This window comes from Eimeria maxima, genomic scaffold, assembly GCF_000499605.1.
Source record: "Eimeria maxima Weybridge genomic scaffold, Emw_scaff26, whole genome shotgun sequence".
Lineage (NCBI taxonomy): Eukaryota > Apicomplexa > Conoidasida > Eucoccidiorida > Eimeriidae > Eimeria > Eimeria maxima.
Genome location: NW_013565449.1, coordinates 49,252 through 74,923, shown reverse-complemented (window position 1 = coordinate 74,923; position 25,672 = coordinate 49,252). Strand labels below are relative to the sequence as shown.

Below are 25,672 nucleotides of genomic sequence, written 5' to 3'. Positions count from 1 at the left end.
GCTTCATGATACTTAGAGTAAACCCAGTCGCACACGCCAAAGCGCATAAAAGGAAAAGCTAGAAGGAGACGCTGAACGGGCTCTTACAACAAAGTCGCCTGACCGCTGCCGCGTGTATTGGGAGAGGTGTGACAATTCAGCGGCAACTTTGCCTTCGCTAAGAGCGAGACAGTTTAACCGCTGCTTCCTTATTATTGCTATCTCTCAGCACCCATACAGACGGTGCACGTCCTACTGGGATGATCGGAGGTGCGGTGAAAAGGAGCGTTTGTCAGGAAGCTTTTGACGAAAGCACAATCAACCTGGAAAATCCCTTTTCCTCTGAAATCATTGCGTTGTAACGCGTCACGCTATTATCGTCATTCGTCGAGCTGAGCGACAAGTGCTGCTCCTCGCTTTATCCATACAGATTCTGTGTCTCCCTTTAGAATAGGCAGAGGGACTGAAATTATAAAGTTGGATGAAGGACCTGATGAACGTAGAGCCACTCTGCAAATTAGGCCTGAAGCATGTGTTAAAAGTAACTCGCAAAGCTGAAGACACACGAAATTCAAAAATCTGCTCACCAGAATTGTTTCGCGCTCCGATTCGGCTTGATGTGCAGTAGAGGGGGCATTCGTATGCTGGTTCAGGGCGAGTTACATCATGAAGAGGGGTTGGTTGAAGTCGCAGGTGTGGCAGCGGAGAAAAAACTTCCCAGTAATCTTGCTCTACAAGAACCTGCGGTTTGCCATCCACCAAATAAATGTACACACCAGTTGCAACTGAAGCCGGGAGATAGCGAATATTCCACGGCAAATTGGTCAAGGCAATCATTTTCCACAGCACTCTCATGAAGCATTCTGCTTGGTTTTGGCCTCCCTTTGCTATTATAATTCGTGCATCCTATGGTGCATCGTCGTGTGCTGCCACGATTTAACAATGACCACATAGGGAAGACTTCCTTACAGCCAAACTAGATGGAAATAAAGTCAAGTAAAGCCATTATGTGAATGCCCTGACTAAGGGACAAGGCCGAAATACTACAGTTTAAATGTGTGGATGTAGCAACGGAGTTCCGCTTAAGGTTGGCTCCATTCTCTTAGGAAAATCCTCACCTTTTCTTCTGGAGACCAGCTGGCCCCATGCAGGAAAAGGCCTGATATGTCATGTGCAAAACCTGGCGCAGGTTCACTTCCACTTTGCTGGGTGTTCGAAGACAGCTGAGGCGTTCCATCGTCTTCGTCATCATCCAGAACGTGGAAGGTAAACCCTACCGAATCAATTTTCAGGCATTGACGTCTCGCGTACTGCTGTAGCATGGCTGTGCAAACGCTTCGAGGGCTAAAACAGCCAGGGAGCCAGAACGGTTGTGGAGGCTGGCCCCGTAGCCACAAAGCCATAAAATCAACACGTCGCCTGAGATTGGTCATCCAAGCAGCCAGTCCAAACGCCATGGGGTAGCTTGCTGCTACGACTGCCTGTGGCAAACGGTTTTGCCTGAGGCACTGGTACATCTCTTCAACTTCTGGTGTATATTCAATGACTCCTTCAGCTGCATCCTACGGACAAAGGAGGCACTCAGTATGCTGAAATATCCGTTGCTTACACGTCTCCACTTTGATGACGGCCATGACTGCATGGACGTGATCGCCACAGAGGACATCTACTATGTGGATGATATCCGTATTCGAAAGCAGAAGTCACCTGAACAACTTGGAAACTCTTCCGCGTTATGGTGATAAGCGCATTGTAACGTGCCAGCTCCTGGAGTAAAGCCGTATCCAATGCATTCTCATAAGGTTTCACCCGCGAAGAGATCACCTCCTCTATATTGAACAACTGGGGCAGTTGGGCCATCAGCGACACCGCTCGCTCCATATACTCGTTGCTGTTCCCTCCCACAGGGACAGTAGGCCCCGAGCTAGGCGTTGCAACCTGCTGCTGTTGAACGCGCATCAGAAGGCGCTGCATTGCTGAAGACTCAGCCGTTGCAACGGCGACTGCAGCATTGGCTTGTAGACCGAAGAGCTGCGGAGCAGAACATGAGTAGCCTTAATGCAGATATTAACTTTTCAGCTGGCGAATTATCACTAGCCCACGGATGGCCCTGTCCCAGAGTACATTCGGGTGAGAATCTTACTGTATGTAAACGCCCACAGCAACTAAGCATTGGTAATCTCTTCACTAATGGCAGACTCGCCTCTGGTTCCTCTTCGGCAGGAAGGGTCTTGATGTGCGCAATAGTTTCAGCGCATGTAAGGCTGGGAGAGGGGGACATGAATGGCCCGAAGAGCGACTGGCTAGCTTCTTTTTTCAAACTTTCCTCCGTAAGCCCTTCCCGACACAAGTGGTAGAGCAGCCTCCTGTGAAGCAGTTAAGACACGGCTTTGTACAGGAAGCTTGCCTTTGTGGTGCCTTGTTACTGAGCGGTTGTATTGCATTTGCTGTGAGCAGATGTTTACCGGTCCCATTCATCCGTCACTCTGCCCCCATAATTCACTTCTGATACAAGGTGCTGTAAAAGGCTCCAAGGTAGGGCTTGCAAGCCATCTGCCGGAACAGCAGCTTGCAGTTGCTGTAACGAAATCGCCAGGTCACTAAACGAAAAATCCACGGGGTTAACCCAACCAAGCGGACCAAAACGGCGACGACCGAGAAGAAGTGCGTGGAGTAAGCAAATTCGGTAAACCACTGGCCTCAAAGCGTTGGCTCTTGGATGCGTGTCCTACGGGTTGTTCAATTCGCATTAATTAGGACAAACATAGGCACACTGCAGCTGCGTAATTCAGGTGAACCGAACCCTGCGATGAACGGTGCGTGACTGGGTCTCAAGTCTGCATCCACCAGAAACAACGGAAGCTGTGTTTGGCCACCCCCTGGAACAGTTAATGCTAACTGCGAATACGTTGCTGCCTACCACCCAAGTGGGGAAAGCTTCGCTGTATATGCGGATTAAGTTCTGTCGCAACCCTTGAGGAGGTTCATAGGCCAGTTTCAAACTTCTCTGGAGGGAATTAAAACGGACAGAAATATCACACGTACGCGGGGGAGAACGAGAATCAAAATGTTAGTAGTTATGCATAAACAGTTGGAATCTTATGCGCTGAAGATACTGCAGCTGAAGATGAAGGCCCCCGTGATTGGGGGTAGGCAGACAAACACGCATACAAGCATGCATGCGTGGAAAGGCCGGAGAACGCGCGCACAAGAAGGATGGCGCTGGGGAAGTCATCGCACGGGACAGTAGTCAGGATCAGCCGAAAATCCTTATGTGGAGTTTGCATTGCCAAGTCAGACACTATGACACTCAGCTGCTTCAGGAAGCCTAGCCCAAGGTGGCAATTTTGGAGAAGCACCCACTGGCCGCTCTCCGCACCACTGCTGATCGCTGCAGACAAAGCATCCACATCGGTCTAACGGGATGTGCTGTATCCACAAGCACAGGCCAAGGCTGTTCAGGATGACTGAGCATGCTGGGCAGGTCGTCCAGGGCGGCAGCACTATGGCTAGACAGTAGGGAAGCCACTACAAGCGTTTCACTAATCTACCTGCTCCTAATAGCTGTTGCAATCCTGCATTCTCACCGGTGGCTGCTTTCGGCCCTTGCCCTTTACCCATAGCAACTGAAACGAATTTGTTACGCATGTGCGTTGCTTCGGCATGTTGCAAAAGGGCTGCTTGAGGATCTGCCCCTTGTCCAAGCACAATGAGAAGAGGACGTTTTGCTCCTGTCGATTGTACGGCTTCTCCGAGACCCAGTGGGGCGACTTCCCCCAAAACTGTACCTAGCTCAGCTTCTGAAACCTGCTGTAGGCAACTTCGAAGGCATTCGGGCCTTATGCATTGAACTAAAAGAGTCTGCTGCAACAGTGACAACCTTTCGTTCCAACCATCAGGCCAGTCGCTAGCTAAAGGGTTCTCCTCATATAAAGCCGCTTCCCAATCATCGCGGCCTTCCAACACTGAGGAGACGAGAGAGCTGAATGGCTCTCCGAGGCGACGAAGACCCGCGAGCTTTTCACGAGTGCTTGTTGACAGCCATGAGGCTTCTTCGGCTCTGGGTGCTGCTGAAGGGGACTCTTTGCTTTTGTGTGCGCTCCCATCCTTGATACAGGGAAGAACCAATGGTGCTTGTAACTGCTGCAGTTCCTCGTGTGTGGCTGCCCCTCGCAGTTGGAGGGATTGTAACGCAAGGAGTACTGGCAGTAGAGGCTTGTGATTCTCGAAGAGACAAGGGTTAATGCTGCGGTATACTCTCCGCAACGTCGCAGCGATTAACTCAGATGTGTAGAGGGAAGCATCTTGCTGCGTTGCTCCCGCATCCGGTCTCCCGAGGACTTCCTGAACAAGGGAAGTAAGCGCACAATCAAGGGTTGCTCATACTCTTAGAGGTTATTTGCTAGAAGGAATACTGCAGGCATTCACAGAAACGCCACTCAGTGCATACACATGCGAAAGTCAATAGTGTCAGCGCTGGCCTATTACGCACCAAAACAGCGTCGACGAAACACTGTTGGAAGATTTGTACGCTGAAGAGGTACATGGGGTGAGCGCTCTCGAGCTGCTGTAACACTTGGAAGAGGCTAGCTGCCCGCCGGGCAACAGGGGAGTACAGCGACAGGGTTGCATCGGCAGCAGCCTGGGCTTTCTGTTGCTCTTGAAGCCTTTCACTGCAGCTTTCGGAGACAGCCTTTGCATGGCGCAACGTACTTAGTAAATCTAAGTCATCAAGGACGCTCTCCTGCACGCATGATCCCCATCAATCACAAGGTAAAAAAAATGGGATTGTATGCTCGCTCATCTACGAGGCCCCGTCGTCAAAGTGCTGCAGTTACTACAGGCACTGATTTTGTGCATCCGGATTTAAGCGTAAATCGTCTGTTCTCAAGGCCGCCGAGGCATCGGCGGCCTGCCTCGAGCACAAAGCTGCTGTGTGCGCCGCTGCTGCATCAAAAATTGACCGCACTTTCGCGTTGCTTAGGGCTTCAAGCATGCGCTGCTCAGCAGATACAAGCTGCGCACGCGTTTCCGCACCCTCGTGAACAAGGCGCAAACAAGTTGCATGAATATCTGGGGCAGCAGCTTGAAGCGCAAGTCGCAGCAGCCTTTGCTCTAGACCTTTGCATCCAACAGAAAAATCAATGAGAGTAAGCCTAGAGCAGACTTCCGGAGGGAAGTGGGGCGCATTTAGTGGAGTCTTTAACAACAAGCGAAATTCGGGGTGCACCTCGACAAGCGCACTGCCGAGAGCAACACTGGAAGAGCTGCCCGCCTGCAACTCAGTGTGGGCAGCCTCAAAGGAACCAGAGACTCCAAAGGATGACAAAACATTCCGCGGCCGTTTCCACTCTAGTAAGTTGTTTAGCGAAGGGTCCAGCCGCTCAGAAAAACACTCTAAAATCACTGTAGCGCCGCACTGCGTGAGGAGCTGCAATGACCTAAAAAGATTAGGCTCCTCAGCTCGGAGGACCTGCATAGAGACAGAATATGCCAAATAGGAAGCCACGTGCTTTGGATCGCCTGGATCATCGGTTTAGCCGACTTGCTTGGCGACGCTGCATGGCTCACCAGTGAACTTACCTTCATCTCAGGGAAAGTGTAGGCTAACCAGTTAGCCGCTTGCTGGTGTGGATCGATTAGCATAGGACAGCACTGTGCATTCAGTGTAATGGCCGCATTTTCTATAGAGAGCTCGTCGTCGGGCAGCCCTTGCATAAGCCATTGCTGGACCTCCTGGGGACTGGTGAGAGCGTCTTGTAGGGAATAATTGGGCGTGCTTTGCAGGCCGAACTTCTTCAATGCCTCTTGCCATTCTTTGAGGCATCTGACTCTATATGAAGGCCGGAATATTCCGCCAAATTCTATGAAGGCAGCACTCAAGGTTGCATCCCCCGTGACTCGTGCTACCTTACCCTGTGCAAAAAGGGCTCAACAATCGCTTAAGCTCAGGCAAAACCGCTTTTTAATGTTTGGTAGAGTCATCACTGGCGAAGAAAACAGTGTGTATGATGACAAGCCTATCAAGTCTCCCCAGATACATCCTCTCGCGGCTAAAGACCGACATCTGACTTAGAAAAGGGATTCGGAGAACTGGTTATTACCTCACAACGTTCCCTACCTTTAAGAGTTCGTGGCTCTGGCTCCACCGGACGCGCTCACCACCTAGACTAGTAATAAGTTTCTCAGCCACAGACAAGCGTCTCTCGCAAGTCTGTGCCTCTTGCTGAAGTGATTCTGACCTCTGGAGAGCCTGCTGGTATTGCTGAGACAGGTGAGCGATGAGGGTTTCAAGCTGCAAAAGCTCCTCCTTCTTATCGCGGAGCACTGCCTCAGCTGCATGCAACTCACTTTGCGCCTGCTGCAGTGCTGCTCTACGCGGCCGCACTGCATTGTTCGCCCTATCATAAGCGATTAGAGCTTTAACCCACAGGCAGAGGCTTGTGGCTGCGACAGAAGCTTTGTTAACGATTTCTGGGTCGAAGTCCGCATCTTGGTCGTATGGGGCAATGGCGGCCATGACATTCGGGGGTATAGTATCTCTGTCAAAATTGAGCAGGCGCTGAAGGAAGCGGCTACTTCCGAGCAAGTGTTTCTTTCCTGTCTGCCAGTAGTCCGGCTGACGGGGCTGCGAAGGTGAAACCTGAGCCAAAATGGGCGGGACTCCAAAGAGCTTGCAGAGGGCCTCCATAACCTTCACAACGCCAGATGGGGGGGCCTTCATGCTCTTGAGCTCAGTAATATCTGCTTTGCTCAGCTTCTTAAGAGCCTCTTCGGCAGCCAACAATGCGGGCATGGCTTCAGCTAGGTGGTCTTGGCATTCGCGTTCGACTACGGCAGCCGCATCAGCTTGGGCCTTGCACTCTCTTTCTTCTGCTTCCACGAGGCTCTATCAGGCATAACGACACATTTCACGTCCACGTGCGACTATATCCACAATAGAACAGCCACGCATTATCTCAACTGTGGAGGGTTTGTTCATCCTGCTCAACAATGTACTAATCACTTACACTGCACTGTTCCCGCTGAAGAGCAACCATGTGGAGCACGGAACTGCTCAAAATGGAGAGCACTTCTCGCGTGTAGACTCCAGAAAAATGGTACCTACCATGGTAGTTGCAGCATGCTCCTGCTTGACCGTCAAGACCTGCATAAGCTGCTGTGTTTCCATTGATGACTTTGCTAGCTCCGGTTGGAGCTTTTCAAGTTGCTGCTGCATATCCATAACCTGCATGCTCACGTCGTGTAGTTTTTGCAGACCAAGCTCGTATTGTTGCTGTTTGTGATGGTGCTGGGAAGCCCTTGTCATGAATACATAACAAAACCCGTCTAGGAAACGAAGAAAAGAGGCCGGGGTGACGTGGAAAAACCGTCTTTGTTCTACACGATAACAGTCAGCTATATTTTTTGTTGACTCAAATATATCTGCGCAAGCCCCACAAAGATGCTTGAGGTTTTCATTGGAGTCAGCAGAAGGATATAACTGCGATTCTTTAGTGCCATCTGCCATTTTCTCTTGTATGCTTGGTAAGGCATTGTCATGCCGTTGAAGCGCCGCAGACACCGATTGCAGCTTCTGCTGTGCAACCGAGTACAGAGCCTGCGATGACCAACTCCAAAAGTAGTTAACCATGCAGCAGCTAGTGAGGGCTGGGAACCTCCTGAAGAGAACCTGAGTCTGGGGATCACTAGGGCTGCAATACACGCAAATGCGAAGTCGCTGGCGGCACTCGGATGCTAAGAGTTCCATGCTGGGTGTCCCAGCAAGCGCCCCGTCGGCACCGCTTTGCGTAGGAACTGCTCCGCTGCCGCTCGCTCCTGAGGCAGTAGCAGCTTTAACCCTCAAGGCACTTAAAGCTTCTGCCTGAAAGAGGGATTCACGAGAGAAAGTGACACATCAGAGGTTGTAGACATCGGAACTCTGCAATACCGTTGTAGATATAAGCCTGTGCGGAAACATGACATTGCTCAGAACAGTGCAAGAAGAGCCCGCAAGTCTCTTCAAACGTTTCCACTGCACTTGTCCTCTAAGTTGATCTGCTGGGCAGCCGAATCCCGAAGAAAATTCAGCGGCTTCTTACCTTCTCATCGGGGGTGAATACTTCGGGTATTTCCCTCAGTTGCAGCATGGTGCAGACGTTTGCTGCAACATCATCATGTGCCAGATGCTCAGCCGACACCAGCAGGAGCTGAGGCTTCTTTAGAATCCCGGTAGCCAAAATCGTGCTTTTGACGTCTTCTTGCCACTCACTGATTGCCACAGGATGTGACGCCCCGTGAGGTTCGACTACTGCTAAGCCTGCTAGGAATGCTGCAAGGCGAGCGCACGAGCGGCGCCCAGACCCGCCAACACCTAGAAGCAGCATATGGCCCTGTGGCTGGAGGAATGTGTTCATGCATCTCAGTGCATGCTCAATAGCTTGCGGAAAAAGAACGAGAGACAACGGCTTGTTCGGATGAAAAAGAGAATATTGCTCAAGAGCAACTGCGCAAATGCGGTGCGCTTCTACTTGCGTAACGCGCTCATATATTCGTGATCCCAACATACAGTCTTCTGCAGCTGCCTGTCCTGCTCCGGTTGTGGCTCCAGCTTCAGGCTCTCGAAATGCAAACAGTAGTGGACCTTGCTTGGGCGGATCCAAATCGATAAGAGTGAAACCAGTAGTTTCTTTCAAAATGTCACTGATGGATCCTGAGAGAATATCCAAGTCCGGTGCATTGGCGGTTCTATCCTCAAAAACTCTACGTACCTCGTGGAGCCAGCAACAGAGCAGTTGGTGCTGGGATTGAAGACTAGCAGGATTCAGAAAAGCAAGCCTTTGCGCAACCCGCCAGCAGTCCCTTGGACTCCACTGTTGCATCCAGCGAGAGGGCCTCAGAGGCAGCCGCTGCTGAACCTGTCTGTAGAGAAGGGCAGTTAGTGCGGACACCTTTTTCAACCCTTCTACTACCGCCATCGAGCAGCTATCGAAACGAATCAACAGTAATTGGTTCAAAATCGTCTGTAGGGACTCAGTGGAATATGGTACACCAGTGAGTGGGAAGAAGTACCTAGCCAAGCGCTCATTATGCTGCTGCTGTTGCTGTAAAATACGCCGTGTTGCTGTTAGTGTCAATCCTTCAACAAGGTGGAACTTCCACGCAGCCCCTTTATTCCATCCGCCGCATTCGAGCAGCTGCCGAACAAGCTCGCCTACCGGTTGAGCCCCTGATTCCTCTGTTGGGGGCAGGTGTACGTCGTCAAGCAAAAGAATACAACGTCGGAAGCCAATAGGTCGCAAGCTCGCATTGTGGGATTTCTCCAATCTGCCCTCTAACCATTGCTGTACAGCACTGGGGGTTGCTGCTCCAGTGAGAGAAAGACAGAGAAACGTAAACGCATCTGATTTGCTGCTTGCTGTTATCGGCAGGCTCTCAGATACCGATGCTAGCTCGCTTCGTGTCTGTTGCGCAGCGGATGCCTCCTGGTTCCTGAGCTGCTGAATCAATTTTTGCTGGCTCTCCATGGCCATCCCTTGCAGCATTTGGGCCATACACTTGCTCTTCCCGCCACCAGGCTCCCCAATTAAAAGAAAGGGAGCTCTACCGGGAGCAGCCATAAGGCCTAAGAAATAATTAAGGAGAGCTGTTTCCGGAGTTTCTATGAGAACTTGCTGCAGTGCGGCTGATGTCATGGTGGCACCCTTCCGCACATCAGGGAGCATGGGAAGAGATGCCCAAGGATGCCATTTCCTCTGCTGGACGTCCCAGAATACGTCAAAACAGCTTCCCGTTGGAGGGAGATGATGATTAAATCTCCGAGTTTGTTTCTGGTTCGATGTTTGGTCCACGTCCTGTTTGCCGCAGGCGTTCCAACCACTCATGAGACCCATTTGTTCCAAAATATCAAAACGACCACTATGCAGATTGCGGAAAGCCACGTCGAAGGCAGGCCGTTCAGAGACGGACAGAGTACCACCAGTGCCCCATAACAAGGCAAACACCAATGCGCCCTCCAGTGACTGCTCAAGCAGGTCGGCCACCGTGCCTTCGCCTCGCTGCAGTGGATATACCCACAGGAAATGTTACGGATGATGATGATGGCATGGAAGCATTAGAAAGCACAGCAACATTTTTATGGGCGCACAGCTAAGCAGGTTTGTAGACACAGCGGGATTTGAGGCACCCCAAGGTAAGAAGTGTGCATGAAAACTCAACGCGACGATAAATTGCATTGCGCTTCAATGCAATGCAATTAGAGTCCCTGCTAAGCAGAGAGACGTTGTGACAACAACGTCTCTCTGCTTAGCAGGGACTCTTCAGCTATTAACTTAATTTAAACTAAACCTTACCTGCGCTGGCTCCACAATTTGGGCAACAAGGGCGTCAAAGAGCCGTAGCACATTCAGGATAACCCTGAGAAGGAAAAGCCGCATGGGGTTTGGAGCCTGCAGCTCAAAGTTATCCCGGGAGGCCTGGAGCATCCTCCAATTTTCAACCTTCCAAGAGAACATGAAGATGATGAAGGTCTTAGCTCAAATTTTCCAGGGGGAGCCTTCGGCCTCTGGGATTTACCAACTAGGCGAAATGTTCAAGGAACCTCCGTTGCACTTGGAAAGAAAGGCAATGCAGATGGTGCAGCACTCGCGCATAGTCTGCGTAACGTCTTTTACAACTGCGTCGCCAAGAAGCCTTGCGGTAGGCGAGTAAAGGCTCCAAGAATGCAGGACACTCTTCCACTGATGCATATCCTGGTGAATGTACACCATCCCACAACGAGAAACTGTTGCAGGCGAGGCGCAGCGTAAATCAGTCACTTCGAAGAGGAGCGCCGTCTGCGGCGACAGCAGTACAACCTCTCCGCTACTCAGGCACAGTTTCTTGTTGTCGTCAAGCACTGTATTTAGATTTTCAACCCAGCCCTGAACGAAGCGAAAATATAGTGCACCCAGCATGGAGATGAACTCATCGTGATTCGCGACGGATTTTCTGCCTACCGCCACATATCGACAGTCCATCGCTTCCTCTTATAAGTCGACGTCGCTACAAACGATGGTTTGGTAGCACGACGGGATAAGCTAAAGCCGACCAACTCTGCTGATTCACGCTCTGCTAGGAGCAGTCCACCCTGTGTAAGGCGTACAACATCCACTGGACCATCTAGAATAATCCAGCGGCGAACGTTACTGTCCTGTTCTTGTGAGGCCTCCCGAACTGCTTGCTCTAAAGCGCCGCTTCTCCACTCGCGTGTGGTGGGATCAAGGGAGCCGTATAGCTCCTCGACTCCGAGGGCCTTGGGGAAAATCCGATGAGCTATGCATCTAGCTCTGGGGGTCTTGCATCCTCTGTCGCCTTCAATGCTGCTGCTGATTGGGCGGCTGCTGTGACTCTGCCTAGCACTACCTTCCGTGCAGTGTGCATTCACGGGAACGCTGCCGATGCCATTACCAAGGACTCGCTCACTTCCATCATCGTTTTTCTCCCCTGTCAGGGGTGAAGCAACCCCTGCTGTCAGAGCATCTGCTGCTTGCTGTAGTTCGAGGGCAAGTACAAGGCATTTCACTGCCGAAGTCTTTCCAGTTGCCGATGAACCGACGAGCATCAGCCCGTGACGGTGCTCCAGCGTATTTAGAACCTACACGGGTTTGGCAGAGGGGAGAACCACTGTTTTTAAGGTTGGCAACAAGCAGCGAGGCTTCGGCCACGTGAAAATGTTGTCCAACTGTCACAGCAAGGTTCCTCGTGCTCATCCCACGCTCTACGGGGAACTGAGTGAACCATGGCGGTTATTCATGACGCGATATTCCTTTGTGTAGCACTCGAATAATGTACCAGTAGAGGTGGTGCACAACCCATGTGGGCATATATCAACAATGTACAAATGTTAAACAGCTAAAGTCAGAAGTTGCCTTTCCAGGCACTTTTTGGCTGCCCACCTCACCTGCAAGCTCGTTGTAAGGAGCTCCTCTGATGGCTCGAGCAATAATTTCTCTGCTGCTTCCTTCAAAAATGGTCTTAGCGACTGCTCCGAATCGGCTGCCGCCAGATCACTTTCATCAAAAACGTCCTTCAGTATTTCCTCGAATATTAGCTTGTCTGTGGGGTGGAGCTTCGGGATATTTGTTAGTCGCAAGGCCTTGCAGACTGTCATTGCTTCAAGGCGCGTTGCCTCTTCTTCGCACTTAAAACTGTCGCTTTTTGATGGGCTAGGAACAGGCTCTGCTAAAGGGTTAAGCTGCTGAAGGAATATATGCTTGGCTGTATTTAAGACTGCCACAGCGGCTCGCATTCCAAAATCATAGTGGCCGCGTCGCGCAAGCTGCTCTGATGCAAGCTGGAGACATGTGACCATCTGCAGCAGGTAGTAATGGACACTACCGGACGTTAGGGCACTTGAACGCCTACAGGTATTCTGTGCAAATACCGTCACTACCAGCACTCTGTTGAGCTGGGCGCACAGTTCGGCAAGCATTCTCCTTCTTCTGCAGCGGATGCTAGCAACAGCTCACAGTGCCTAGGGGTTTTCATTACCAGTGCCGTACTATTTGCATACCTTCTTTGAAAGCTGGAAAGCATTTTGAAAACCACTGCAGTACAGCATCACTTCGGCAATCAATGCGGCATCAGGGACCATCATGGTGCAAGGCCGAAATAGCGCCTACAGCGTATCATGTTTGTAAGCTTAACTTCCCCATATAGCCAGTGGTATATGGGAGAAAGCTTCAATGAAGCACAATGACAAAACAAATATGGCTAACGTGGGTTTGCTAAACTCGAAAATAAGCTAGAGCTGCGAGATAACGCGAACTGGTGGGGTAAACAGCTGCCAATGCTTATATTTTGAGTTCATGTGAAAATGCAGACACTGGAAGCACCACGTACACTCTAGCTACTGTTTCAAATCTGCAGTGTTGCTTACCTTCAGTGTATCTGGCAGGATTGAACGTCCAGCATATCCAGGGTTCATGGTGATGTTGATTGCGCAAGTTGGATTAAGCTGAAGGTCCGTGTCTTCAAAGACAAAAGTTATGGCCTTTCTTCTGATTGCTTGTTGGATAGCGGATATTTGCAGTGCAACTATAGACAGGACGTCCAGCTGCAGCCTATTAAATTCATCAAAACAACACCAGCCGCCACTTGCTGCCAGGCCTTTCAACAACGCCGCCATCGCTGCGGCATCTAGGCCCTCGCTGCAGTTGAAAACAAGACAGGGCTTCCCTGCAGCCTTTGCGAGGTCTTTAGTGGTCTCCGTCTTCCCTGTTCCCGCCGGACCCTCGGGTGCTCCTCCATATTGGAAGTGCAATGCCGTCATTAGTGTACGGTAACAGCGGTCTGTAAGCGGTGTTACCACCAGACGGTCTGGGCTACGCAACAATTCAAAGCCATAGTATAGAGAACTCTCTACCATAGAAAGCTGCAGGCTTCCGCAGTTCCCACGATTTCCTCCGCTATTGGGTCCTCTTCCCCCCACAAGAAATCCTGCAGAACCACCTCCTCCACCCAAGCGATGTGCGGCGGGTGTCCAGTAGCTTCGAAGGTGACATATCCATTCAAACTGTGTTATGTGGCCCGTTTTCTTCTCCATCAACTCCTCCGTCACATCACGGCAGTGCACATCTAGTGTCAACAAGGTTGCTAGCGCCGAGCGGGCCATAGGACTTAACTGCCCTCTGACCGCCTGGACTACCTGCATGCATGCGTCTCTGGCAAGCCCAATATACGTGGCGCATCTTTTGAAAGGCAACTAAACCTTTGGTCATAACGTGTATCAAACAACAACACAAACGACCCACCTGCTGTAGCTGGTGTTGCAGGTCCTTGACTAGCTGCGGCAGCTGGTGCTGAAGGATTGCCGTCTCCACCTGGGCAGTCCAACAGCAGTGCGCTATCGCTAGAGCAGCTTGAGCGCATGCGCATGTTTCCGTTGTCCACGCCAGCCGGGTTGGAGCTGAAGGGAACTCCTCCCATGCTTTTTGCATTGCCTGCTGGAGAGCGGCGCACATTTCGCGCTCGATCTGCAACAGCGCAAGCGTAGGTGTTACACTTAATTAACTCATGCTGCAGGTTATTTTCCTTAATGAAGGCGCTTGCATGGTGTAAGGAAATCTATGCAGGTCTCAATTAATGCTAGCAATTAATGCTAGTATTAGGTGTAGGACTAGCTGTGCACCCTATGGTTCTGCAGTGGCCGGTAGCTGCGCTGGAGGTTCCAGCGCAGGTTGTTATACTTACGGACAAAAATACGTCTTCAATACAAGCCGATTGTCCGTCTTTTACAAGCCGAACTGGTGTCAGGAGAGGCAGAGCTTCTTCTCTGTGTGAAAATACAGTGTTCGCCTCCTTAGAGCTCTCATCAAAGTTCAAGGAGCGGATGCCCTCAAAACACTTTTGGACGTGTGGTACAAGCGCTTCGGCATTGCTGGCGCCTGATAAAAGCTGTACAAGCTCTTCGTTGGACAAAAAGAAAAACCGAGGGAAGGCGAGGCGCTTCTTTTCCAAGAAATCGTTTAGACCCCTCACAACTAACTGCATATCACTGCAAGCTGAACGAAGCTTTTGGGGTAGTTCCTCAAGCTCCGCCAGATCTAGGAGGCTTGCATTCTCGTCAAGCCGCCCAATGACTTCTTCCTTCCACAGGTCGCCCACAGCTTTGAGTAGTTGGGCTTCCTTAGCAAGTTGCTGCTGCATTTCCGGGTAGTCGAAAATTGGCACCAAGTACACCCACGACACCTGGCAAGCCTCCAAAAGGTTGCATAAGGTTTCAAGGTCGCCTAATTTTCGAAGCCATTCACGTGCCTGCACCTCTACTCCACCGACAAGCTGCGAAGCTTGCAAACTTTGCACACTGGCTTGATGCTCTTCTACCAACGAGCTGACTGCGTCAAAGCCTTTAAGCATTTTCCGGCCGGAGTCCTCACTTCCAAGTGGAACTAAGTCCATTCTCAGTGCTCGCCAGGCGCCCCTCATCTTCTGAAAGCACGCTTTTATGCGGAACTCCCTCAGAGCCGTAGAACCAATGGCTTCGACTTCTTGTGTGGCCTTCGACAACCCTTTTTGGAGGAGGGTATTGAGAGATATGGCGTCCTCCTCTCCACATGTGTCGACATTCAGTCTGGCAGCCAGCTCCTGCCAGTGCTTTGCCTGAAATGATGGATGCGTCACAGTTTTCATCAGGGGAAGCAACTTCTGGAAGGAGGCAATAGCTTGAAGCAGCTTGTCACATGCCTGCAGAGGCTCGACAGATCGGAAAGCGCCCGCCATCCTTCGCGTAGAGGAGGCCACCTGTCGCCACTGCTGCAGGTGTTCTTCCACTTCCTCACAGTCCACATGGGCTAAAGAAGTGGCATGCCATTCTTCTCGACTCCGTACAAAACTACTCGCGGCAGTCCAGAGCTACACAGAAGACATCGCAAAACATCCGGAAGTGGTGACAGGCCGAGCACCCAGGGAGACTGTTCAAAAACCAAACTGAATACGTCGTAGAATGGGTGCAATACAGATCCTACATGCACAATACAACTACAGCCTCTCCAATGATTTGAGAAGAAGGCATTGGATGCTAACCGTGTAACATACCTCATTTAGTCTGTCGAAGACAGAGCAGACGCCTTCAAGTTCTTCAAATTCCGACGCCTCAAGCCCAAAGAGTGCTTCCGCTTTGCGTAAGTTCTCGACTTCCAATCGAGCGGCGTGAACGCGCTGACTCAATTTCTCCAGAACTGGCAAGTAAGTCGAGGACTCCTCTATTTGCTTAAATGTGTTAGCTGCTTTGTCCACATCAATACGCAACGCGTCAGTCTCCAGTTGCAAGTGCTGAGCGCTCACTTGCCTCCTTGCTTCTAGCTGCATTAACAGGAGTGCATGGGAAGCAGACGACAGATGAAACCTTGTTTTTTTCGGCCCCACATGGTTCAGAACTTCAGGCGTGTCTTAGCGTTATTTCCAACAGTAAGGGGGCATGCAGTGCAGACAGTTAGCATCAATCGATTGCCAATTGTTCAGGCTGCTTTTGAGCTCCTCTTTATTATGTGAAGAAAGCAAACGGTGCTTCTCATCGGGGTATTTCGATGGGCATGGCAGACAGCCTCACCCTTTCCTTTGCTAGATCTAGGATACCATTTGTTTCACAAAGAACCATCTTGAGCCTCATCGGACAGCAATCGAGTTCAAAAGCCTGCTTTTGCACCTTAAGGGGAGCAAATACAAAGTGCCCTTCAAGGATTTCTATGAGATTAGAGAGTCTTTGACCTCTCAAAATCAAAGGGGCTGTCTCCTGGTGAACTACGGCAAGGTATTTCTTCAGTTCAATCAACTCTTGTTCGCTCGTCGGCACCATTGACGCCTTCTGTAATGCCTCAGCCCACGCCTCGTGGAGAGAGCCAATTTCGCTCTCTGCCCATGCCAAGGCCTGGTTGCACATTTGGTCTTTGAGGCGTTGTACTTTGAAGCGTAGCATTGCTCTGGCCTTCTCGCCGTCCACAAAAAAGATCCTTGCTGCAATACGAGGAAATAACGTTCTTAGCCTATCTTCTGCCTCCTTATATTGTTGCAGAACGGACTGTAGGTTTTGCAAATCTACTGCTCCATTTGCATCAACGGGCAGTGCTGCAGCAGCGCAGAGACCTGCAGCCACCTCCTCAAGCTGCTGACGAAGTCCTTCTGCCACTTCAAAGGAAGCCTGTACTGCAGAAACCATTGCTTTCTCAGCATCGGCTAAGAAGGGCTCCTCGAGGGAAAGGCGCAACAATGGCTCATCTGAAGAGGCACTGAACGGCACTATGTCAGCATCTGCGAGACACAGCAGAATGGCGCTCATGGGGGAACCATGCCCCCTTCTGAACGAACCTTGTTTTGGGTGCCTATAACTTCCTAGCCGTTGAAGGAACCCAAGAAAGAGAATTGTAAGGGTTAGAAGAAAATTCCAATGCCTCTTTCTGTCATTGTTATAATTGATTGACTCCAGGCTCTGGCTACCAAACTAATTCTAATGCACGATGGGTGCGGGTGTTCTTAATTCGCTTAATATGGAGCTAACCGAGCTTGCTGATTGTAGAGACTGCATCCACCATTGTCAAGAGCGCTTGACGGAGAATCGCTTCCACCCTGAAAAATACCCATAACTCCTCAAAATCGTTTGAACCAACCACACAGTACAATAGCTTGGAGCTTCACTACATAACAAAGTAGGGGGTGCTAGTTCTGTCAACTTGCTTTTCTGCGCCAGGGTGGAATATGGCTGAGTCGTTGTAGATGACTATGTGCAATTGCAGAAGGCAGGGAACGTTTCCTTTCAAAGAGAAGCCAGCCACAACAGCAGCGTCACGTTGTGCCGCCGCTCCCTTTTGGATGTCGGGGTCAAGATCTTCCTGCACGGCTCTCTGCATGTAGTGTTTCCACTCATTTGCTGAGTCAATGACGAATGACAACAGGTTGCTCCGTAGCATCGCGTTGAACCGAATAAGCTGGCGGCGTAGGAACACATCTGGAAGTGTTGTTGACAAGGTGTTTGACATGGAAGGAGATGTAGCTGCTGAACCGGCAACCCCTGGAACGTTAGCATTTGCATACGGCGTAGCTGATGCTGCTGTATGCAAAGGACCAAATGCGTTGATAAGGGCGTGGCATAGGGAGTCTCTTGCGAGCTCGCGAAGTGCATCAGCCACGTCGGACGACAACGCCTGCTGGTATATAAGGTACTGATCTGGATCCGGAATCTGTTAGCAAAGACATCAACGACCTGGTTATGTTGGCTCACAAATTACATGACGCTACGCCAAAACTGGACTCCAGCTGTGGCGTGGTAGCAAGACGGAGGGAAAGAGAGTTTGCAGGAGCCACTGCACGCAAAGTTTGAACGATATCCGATGGAAACTAAAGGCTTACTGTCCACTCGGCAAGCTTTAGACTTGCAGACTTCTTGAATATCCGGGCAAAACTGATGCGATGCAGCCTTCGGATTGGTAGGTCAAAGAAGCTCAACCCCCGCAAGTCGCAAAATGTCCCCTCCAACAGCAAACTCAGCTGCAGACAGAAACTGCACTGGCCTGGACATGCCGGCTTTCAGCAGCAGACCATGAGTGTGACGCCGGGAAAAGACCCTTTTAAGCATGCAAGTGTTACACGTGTTCCAAAATCGCAAGCTTTACGCAGGGTTTGATTCCTTACTCTGAATGTCTTGTTGTTGGCAAATAGGGGCTTTTTGCGTAGCGGCGCCACTGCAGCTTCAAATGCACCCCCAACACCAATGTATAGCCTACCAAAGGACGGCGGAGGCGTCGAGAGCATCGGCTGGATGACCTGCAGTAGAGGCTCATGTTCTTTGCCCTCTTCTCCCTCCTGACCTTCATTCACCTGCAGTTGCGGGTGTTGTTTCTGCACAGGAGGGTAGCTCACTAGACGCGACTCAAGCTTCCCAGCTACCCTCAAACGTTCAGCACAGTAGAGCACAGCGCTAAGCTTTGATGCCTCAAGGAAGCGACTTCTGAGGAGCTGCACTGCTGAACGGACAGAATCCATAAGCACGCAGCGATTCCGTAGTTTTCCAATTCCAGTAGCTGTTTTGATGATACAGTTAATAAATCCTTGAGGTAGTGGGGAAAAGGCAGAGGATGGTAGACCATTGACCGAGTTAAGGAAGTGCTGGCGAGTCATCGCTTGCCGTCGCCTGCTTGTGCACGTCTCTATTCGTTGTTGCTGGAGCTCAGGAGGCTCGAAACAAAAGCGAAGAGCCAGCCGCCTGACAGCCTTCAGCGTTCCATCTCGGAGCTTCACTTCGAATCTTCTTTGCTCGTGATCGTAACGAAGTATGACACAAGGGATGTGAGTCCAGCTGTTACCCACAAAATGCAAAACTTCCGCCTCAGCTTCTCCCTCGGTGTTCTCTTCCACAAAACTTTCTGCCTTCTCTTCTTTGTTATCGTTGGCATGTTGAGCTCCGTCCTTCTTCGTCCTATCCCTTATGGTATCCCCATCTGCCGGCACAACCTGTTGGTGTCCCTCCGGTACGTCTGAGGTGTGCGACGATGCACACTGTATATCAGTGTCTTGCCTTACTGATTCAGCTTCAGTGTGCGTGGTAGGTTTCTGAGTTGCACAAGCCATTACTGCGTCTTCCTGACGTAGCCGCCCCAGTCCTGCTGCATCGCCACTAGGAGCACAGTCGTAGGCGTGGAGTGCCTCTGGCACAGTGTAGGCAGCAGCATCGCAGGTCTGGTTGACGACGTCAGAAAAACTAGACTGCAAGCAACCGGCTTGCTTTGAAGACCCCTGGCTGTGCAACCTCATTTTATGACGGCGCTGCTGGCATTCGATGCGGCAGCGCTGCAATAAGGCTTCAGGTGATGCTTCGCCGTATTCTTCGGGGATGTCAAAAGCTTCCAGCGGGAGGTACTTCAGTCTCAACAAAGCATACTGCGAGGGATTTCCTTCACAGTGTTGATGATCGTAGCTGGGCTCGCCTTCAGGTTCAGAAGGCCCTATAGCAGTCAGAACCTTGCCACTGAGATCGCTGGTCTTTATGTTGCTACACACGCTTTCGGCAACTGCTGAGAATGCCTGGACTCCTGGTTGTTTCTGTCCATTGTTCCTATTGGTATTCTGCGCACTTCGCTTATTTCGGGGCACTTTGAATGAGTAGTTTTCAGCTCTCTTGAGCTTGCGTAATAGCACTAACACCTCTTCTAGCGGATTGAATGGCTGCGTATCAACCTCGTCACCGGAAGCTTGTGAGGTTCCGTCCAGCAAGTAGTCCATATTACTCCCTATATTCACATTGCCCCGCGTGGGGCTTCCCCGTAACCGTTCCTCAGAGGACAACTGTTTTGGCCTCTTCTTTGAAGGCAGGCCCGGCCGCCGAGGTTTAGTAGGCCAAGGACATTTAGACGGTGGTCTAGTTGGCAACTTCCTATCAGCATGTGCAATTTTTGGTTCTCTACCAACGAGTGCTGTAGCGGGTAGACCCGGGTCAAATGAAAGTCGACATCCTTCCATGGTCTTGACTGACTTCTGGTTGCGTGCATCTTGAGCTGTAGTATCGGTACGCCTCGACCTGAATCGGGTGCGCAACCCTGATGCCGGCTGCTGCCTTGTGCGAACTGAGCGCGATGCTGAGCACTGCTTTTCCTTTGCCTCTTGGCGGTGCATCTGTTCAAGCTCCTGCCGGCGAAGCTTATGGCGTGAGGGCCACTGAGCTTGGGCTATTGCAGCAGAGGCAGCAGCCGCAGCGGCAGCGGCAGCAGCGGCTCGTGCCTCTTCTTTTGCTACTGCCTCGTCGACACTTGGCTGCTCCTGTCGTTGGAGGGCTAGTGCCTTTTGTTGGGCCTTCACATATGCTTCTTGTTGCTGCTGGGGAGTTTGATTTGTGCTGAGTTCTCTGACTTCAGCCTCAACAGCATGGCGCGCTCTACTTTCCGCGACGCTTCTCTGCGTAGCTGCGGCAGAGAGCAGGATACGAGAGCGTTCTGTTGTGGCGCTGTGGCTCAGGCCACGGCGAGCCGGATATTGCCCGCTCGGTCCCCACGTCTTGCGCGAATGCCGGTGATCTTCGGCCAGCCATTCGTGGAAGGTAGTGAACGTGCGCCTTCGAGGTACAACGGCAATGCGTGAAGCCGAAGACGACCCTTGATGCTGCGAGCGCTGGGGGGTTCCCATAAAAAACGCAGCTGCACCACGTGAAGCAGGAATCATACGCTTGAGTTGAGGGGGGCACAACGATAGATCATGGGAGCCTATATGAACTGCAGCCCAAGGCGGCCTCAAGACAAAATCTGTGCAAACTGATACTGTTGCAACTGGCTCATCGCTGTTCACAGGCTCCGCGGGTTCTTGGCTGTCGACTGCAGCAGGTCCCAGCTTTGCAGACCCCTTTCGGGGCGCCTCAAGTCCAACCGATCCATCGTGTTTTGCAAGTAACCCGGGTCCTCCCTTAGGATTTGCTAGAGAAGCGATGGTTGGTCTGGATTTCGTACCGTCCAATCGAAAGTGTTCAGTGCAGCTCGACGGCTTCGGCGTTTCAACACTCGGCGCGCCGCGTTGCGAAGTAGGAAGAGACGTGATGCTGCTGGATCGATTCTGCCACTGGGAAATGCCTGTATGCTTCTGCTCTGGATCTGCTGGCGCCAGGGGAGTACTAGAGCGCACTCTTCTGCTGCCAGGTGCCGTTCCATTGTTGAGTCCGTCCCCCGTAAGAATTAGCTTCACACGCCCGTGGCCCCCAGTGGGAGACCTATGTCTTTGTGTGGGTGAATGCTTCCAGGGGCACTTCATTCTGCAAATGCTCCGAAGGAGGCTTGGTGGAAGGTCCTGCTCAGCGGGCAGCCCTACTGACCACTGCAGATCTCCTACTACTCTCTGTCTGCAGCACGCCCATGTCGATGTTTTTACCCCTTAAAGCAATAAGATTTTGAGCAGCAAGCCCATAAAGTCATGACACTAGCACTCGCTTCTACCGTTGATCTGCTACGTACTGTTGTGATGAACGGTCCCCGTTCTGAAGGCCACGGACAAGCCGGTGTATGCCTGGAATTATGCTACACAGACCATCCACCACACTTCAGTAAACTGAGATCTAAGCGATACGTATGCAGTAAATCATGGAGCATGATGAGCTACCTTTAGTTCGCCTCGCGATCCGCTCACATCGATCTGCGACAGCCTTTCCCGCCGTAACATCCTGCAGTCTTCACTGCCTCTTTCACAAGGGATGCCATTAGGACAGTCAGAACGTCATTTAAAACTCATTAATAATTCAAAAATTGCCTTTTTGTAGCAATGCTGCTATTGACGATGCAGGTTTTCCCGTAAGTGACCCTGCACCTTAGCCCCTAGCCAGCCGCCATCGAACGCGTAGTTTCTACCAACATGCGCAGACAACGAAGGCTATGGGCCTAGAATTCAATTCCATTCCTCATAAAATCTATCAAAAGTGAAACCCAGACAAAATCCCCTCATTAATCTGGAGTGAGGCCCCAAAGCAAGACAACGCAGCGGTCGGCCTCAGCGGGAGCGGCGGTCTCCCGGAAGCCTACTTCTGCCTCCTCTATCTACAGAAGGAATGTGTTTTATATCACCTACCCAATAACTCATTACTTATTCTGGGGGAAGATAGTGCAACGTTCCATGCCGACCCCTCATAGTGGGACGATTACGTCCACAGCGCCCAGGCGCTTTCCCACCGTGCTACTCGAGTAATGTGAGCCTTCGCTTACTTACTCCCCCACGACTTCCTGAGGTGAACTCTGCTTGCTTACAGCATTCCAGACTTTTCCCCGCCAACGCAGTGGAGTGTTGTAGCAACAAACCCGAAGTTCATTTTCTGTTAACAGCCTGTCTTCTTTCAGTACTGCTTAAACAAGGTTGAGTGACATGTCTTGCATGCCCCACCACGTAACGATCAGTGCAGCTGCTAAGAACTAACTGTGGGGGGCTGGGCCGCAAATAGGTGCTGGAAACATGGGGCTGTCACGCCAAGCCGCTGTAGCGGGGGCGATCCATGAGCAGAAGCTGCTCAGGCAACGTGAGGCCTACTTGGCTGCAGCAAAGGATGTAGTGGCGGAACGTCTACAGCTGCAGCACATTGCTCAGGTATCTAAGAGGAGAGAAGATGCAGCAGCGGAGGCCACACTGCGCAGGAGAGTTCTCCAGCTGCGGCAGCAGTTTTCACCACGACTGGAAGAAAGACGACGAAAGCTGAGAGCTTTGCTTGACAGCGAAAACGCCGAAGCTCAAGGTACTCTCGTCCAACTTCAAGACAATGCATCAACGAGGGAGAGGACCATCATGGAACGAGCAACAGCGCTTAAACAGAAGCACGATCAGGAGCGGGACAAAGAAGACGAGCGTTTGCTAGCACTGAGAATGAAGCATGAACGTGGGGATTTGCGTTTACAAGAACACAAGCAGCTTGTACAGGAGGTACCTTTACATTGTGCGCTCTGTAGCATTTGGGAGTTTCCATGAATGGGCAACAGGCATTCCCCCCTACTGTTGCCAAATTTTTGAACTCTTATTATTGATCCAAGCGCGGTTCATGCAAAACTCTTCCTTCGGTTTCGCGTTGTGTAGTCCTCTAGCTTAAGGGCTTGGCTATTCCGAGCTGCAAGGTATTCAGCATTACTGCCTTGCAGATGCTGGCTGCAAACGCTATGCAAATAGCTTCCAAACAGAGGCAGGAGGAGGAGAAAGCAAGGGAGGAGAAAGTGTTCCATGCTCTGTGGACGGAAGGTCTTAATGAAAAAAGGCTGCGTGAAAGAAGGGCTATCACTGCCAATAGGAAAAAGACCGAACAAACAAAAGCCGCTCTGCTCGAGCAGGTACTGTCAAACAGCAAGATAGGTAGCTAAACAGGCAATTTTGAGAAGAGCCTCTGCGAAAGGCAATGCTTTCTACGCGCCAAGATGCTTTCCCTTCAGATTGCCAAGAGAGAGGAGAAGCGTCAGGAAGAACTCGAAAGGCTTCGAATCGAAAACGACGAAGAAATCCGTCGTCTTCAGGATGAAGCTCAGGCAGCGGCGGAGCAACGCCAGCAACAACGAACAGCTGCAATCCAACGAAGAAGGGAAATGGATATGGTCCTTGCCGAGCAACTCGAAGAAAGGAATCGGCGGCAGCTGGAAGAAGCAGAGCTTGAGAGGTCGGACATTACATGGGTTCCGTGTCATCCCAGATCCTTCAAGCGGTCTTATTGTGGATTTGCAGTCATTCTGTGAGTTGCCCAGGATTAAAAGTCTAACGATGCACTGTTACCTTGCGCAGGATCCAACTAGATACACAAGCTAAAATGGGCCTGCAAGCGGAGGATCGTGCAAGACTCATTAGGGCAATCGAAGTTAACAATGCACACAATGTTAGAATTGTAAGCATGCATAGACCTTTGAAGATCTACACACTAGAAAGGGGAGCTCAAAAAGTCCGATTAAATCTGGTTGTTTGCGGAATAGAATGCATAGATAACGTGTTTCTGCTGTTGGAATCACTACATCGGAGGGATCTTATTTAACTTTGCTTCCCACCGCTAATTGAACCTGTATCTCTGGGACATGCTCTTCAAGATGTTGCGCCTGCAGCTCATGCAGGAAGAAAAGCGGCGACAAGCCCAAGAACTTCGCGAGTTTGATGCCTTTTGTATCAGGGAGCAGCTCGCAGATGAAGAACGCAAGGAACTCGAGGTTCTGTTCCCATGAGTTTCCTTCACTTCTTATCGTGGAAGAGCACCGGGGTTTCTTGCTAGTTGAATAACCATTGCTACAACGCACGGACGTCAGCTGTCTCTCTTGCAGCTGCCGCTAGATGCTGGTGCAATTGTACAGCCTTTGCTATCCCTTTGTTTGTATGTATTCAGCGCGCTGAAGCGGATGCTGCGCGGCGGCAGAGGGAACGTGCAGTAGCCGATGAATGCAGAGGTATGATTCCCACATCATACCGAAATTCCCATAAGTTATCACAAAGGCAGCTATGCGTCCAGCCACTTCGTGATGACCACGATCACTGATTGCAGTCAACTCACCAGGTGTTACAGTGACTTGCAGAAATCACTGTTGGTAGGAGAAGCGGGAGAACAGGGTACTCGCACCACGCTTTATTAAATTTATCTTCCGTTGAGTCCCAGATAAATGCAGATGAACACAAAAGGTTCCAATGTCCTACTCCTTGGGCCATGCCTCAGAACAAGTAAAGAAGCGAGAAGCCTGTAAAGCAGAACTTGAACATGAAAAGGGAGTCGAAAGGGCTCAAGTTGCAACGGCTCAACAGCAGTACCAAGCGTCTCTTCGACAAGAGTGAGCAGCATACCTACTTAGGGCATGACAGGGAGAATTCGGAGAAGATTAGCTGGATCTTATATCCGGTGCAACTGAGCCGAAGTTCACACAAGGTTGCTGTTTAGCTTCGAGCACTGTAATTTAGTATTGAACCCAGTTCATGCTAGAAAGATTGTGGGTGTTTCTTCAGACGGATATCACGCCTTAAAGCTATGCAAGCCTATCGCGACGCTCTCGACAGTCAAATTGTACAACGAAATCAACTAAGACATACACAAAGGGAATTGAATTTTTAAGGTCTGAGAGCGTTCTGGGGGATTTGATCTACAAGGTCAACAGCTTTTCTAAACCCAGAAATGCCAGTTCCAATATCAAGTGGAGGGTATTAGACTTACAATGTGCTCTACGCATTAATGCGTGTGCACAACAAAGTTTGATTGATCTACAACGATCATTTCGACAGCGCTAATGGTGTTCAAGATAAATGGAGAGAGGAACAAGCTACAAGGCCGTGCGTTGTGCCGATACATTCGTGTGTTGGTGGTTGAAATTCGTTGAGTTCATACTTTGGAACAGTGTAGAGCAATAATAGGTGTTCGCTTTCTGTCTGGGGCAAAAACGTTTAATCGGCTGTTAAACACATAAGCAGTATTGCAAGGTAACGAAGTTATCAACCTACGAACAACATTTAGGTGCAACGCTTCCAGCATTCGCCTGGTTAGTAGTAGCTGTATCAAAAGCCAAGCGGAGCAACAGTTCACTGCACGCACTCCTACTGTGTCTCGCTTACAGCCGTTCTATTATATACACATATAACTAGGAGCACGGAGGCCTCTGCAATAGCTCAACTGTCCGGTGGGAGTCACACCTTGCCTACACCCCTCAGTGACCCGGGACATATCCCCCATTTACCACTAACTGCATAATTGTGCCAACCTTAGATTCCTTCATCCTGATGG

At 50.8% G+C, this 25,672-nt stretch overlaps 2 protein-coding genes across 2 annotated transcripts; one reads left to right on the top strand and one right to left on the bottom strand.

Annotated features, from left to right (window-relative positions):
- Nucleotides 1-1,061: 1,061 nt before the first annotated feature.
- On the bottom strand, nucleotides 1,062-21,222 carry EMWEY_00004820 (hypothetical protein; the record flags this gene model as incomplete). The annotated part of the gene is made up of 28 exons (XM_013480988.1): nucleotides 1,062-1,541; nucleotides 1,687-2,010; nucleotides 2,168-2,345; nucleotides 2,445-2,557; nucleotides 2,900-2,986; nucleotides 3,189-3,370; nucleotides 3,567-3,668; nucleotides 3,873-4,323; nucleotides 4,472-4,723; nucleotides 4,949-5,452; nucleotides 5,563-5,895; nucleotides 6,101-6,868; nucleotides 7,088-7,843; nucleotides 8,061-10,016; nucleotides 10,311-10,374; nucleotides 10,534-10,880; nucleotides 11,102-11,593; nucleotides 11,900-12,310; nucleotides 12,512-12,616; nucleotides 12,878-13,645; nucleotides 13,752-13,973; nucleotides 14,191-15,351; nucleotides 15,523-15,801; nucleotides 16,049-16,746; nucleotides 16,994-17,061; nucleotides 17,134-17,672; nucleotides 17,842-17,979; nucleotides 18,124-21,222. The coding sequence occupies 28 exons, from the start codon at nucleotides 21,220-21,222 to the stop codon at nucleotides 1,062-1,064; spliced, it is 14,877 nt and encodes a 4,958-aa protein (XP_013336442.1).
- Nucleotides 21,223-22,407: 1,185 nt separating this feature from the next.
- On the top strand, nucleotides 22,408-24,137 carry EMWEY_00004810 (hypothetical protein, conserved; the record flags this gene model as incomplete). The annotated part of the gene is made up of 5 exons (XM_013480987.1): nucleotides 22,408-22,869; nucleotides 23,082-23,267; nucleotides 23,367-23,587; nucleotides 23,710-23,809; nucleotides 24,021-24,137. The coding sequence occupies 5 exons, from the start codon at nucleotides 22,408-22,410 to the stop codon at nucleotides 24,135-24,137; spliced, it is 1,086 nt and encodes a 361-aa protein (XP_013336441.1).
- Nucleotides 24,138-25,672: the final 1,535 nt, after the last annotated feature.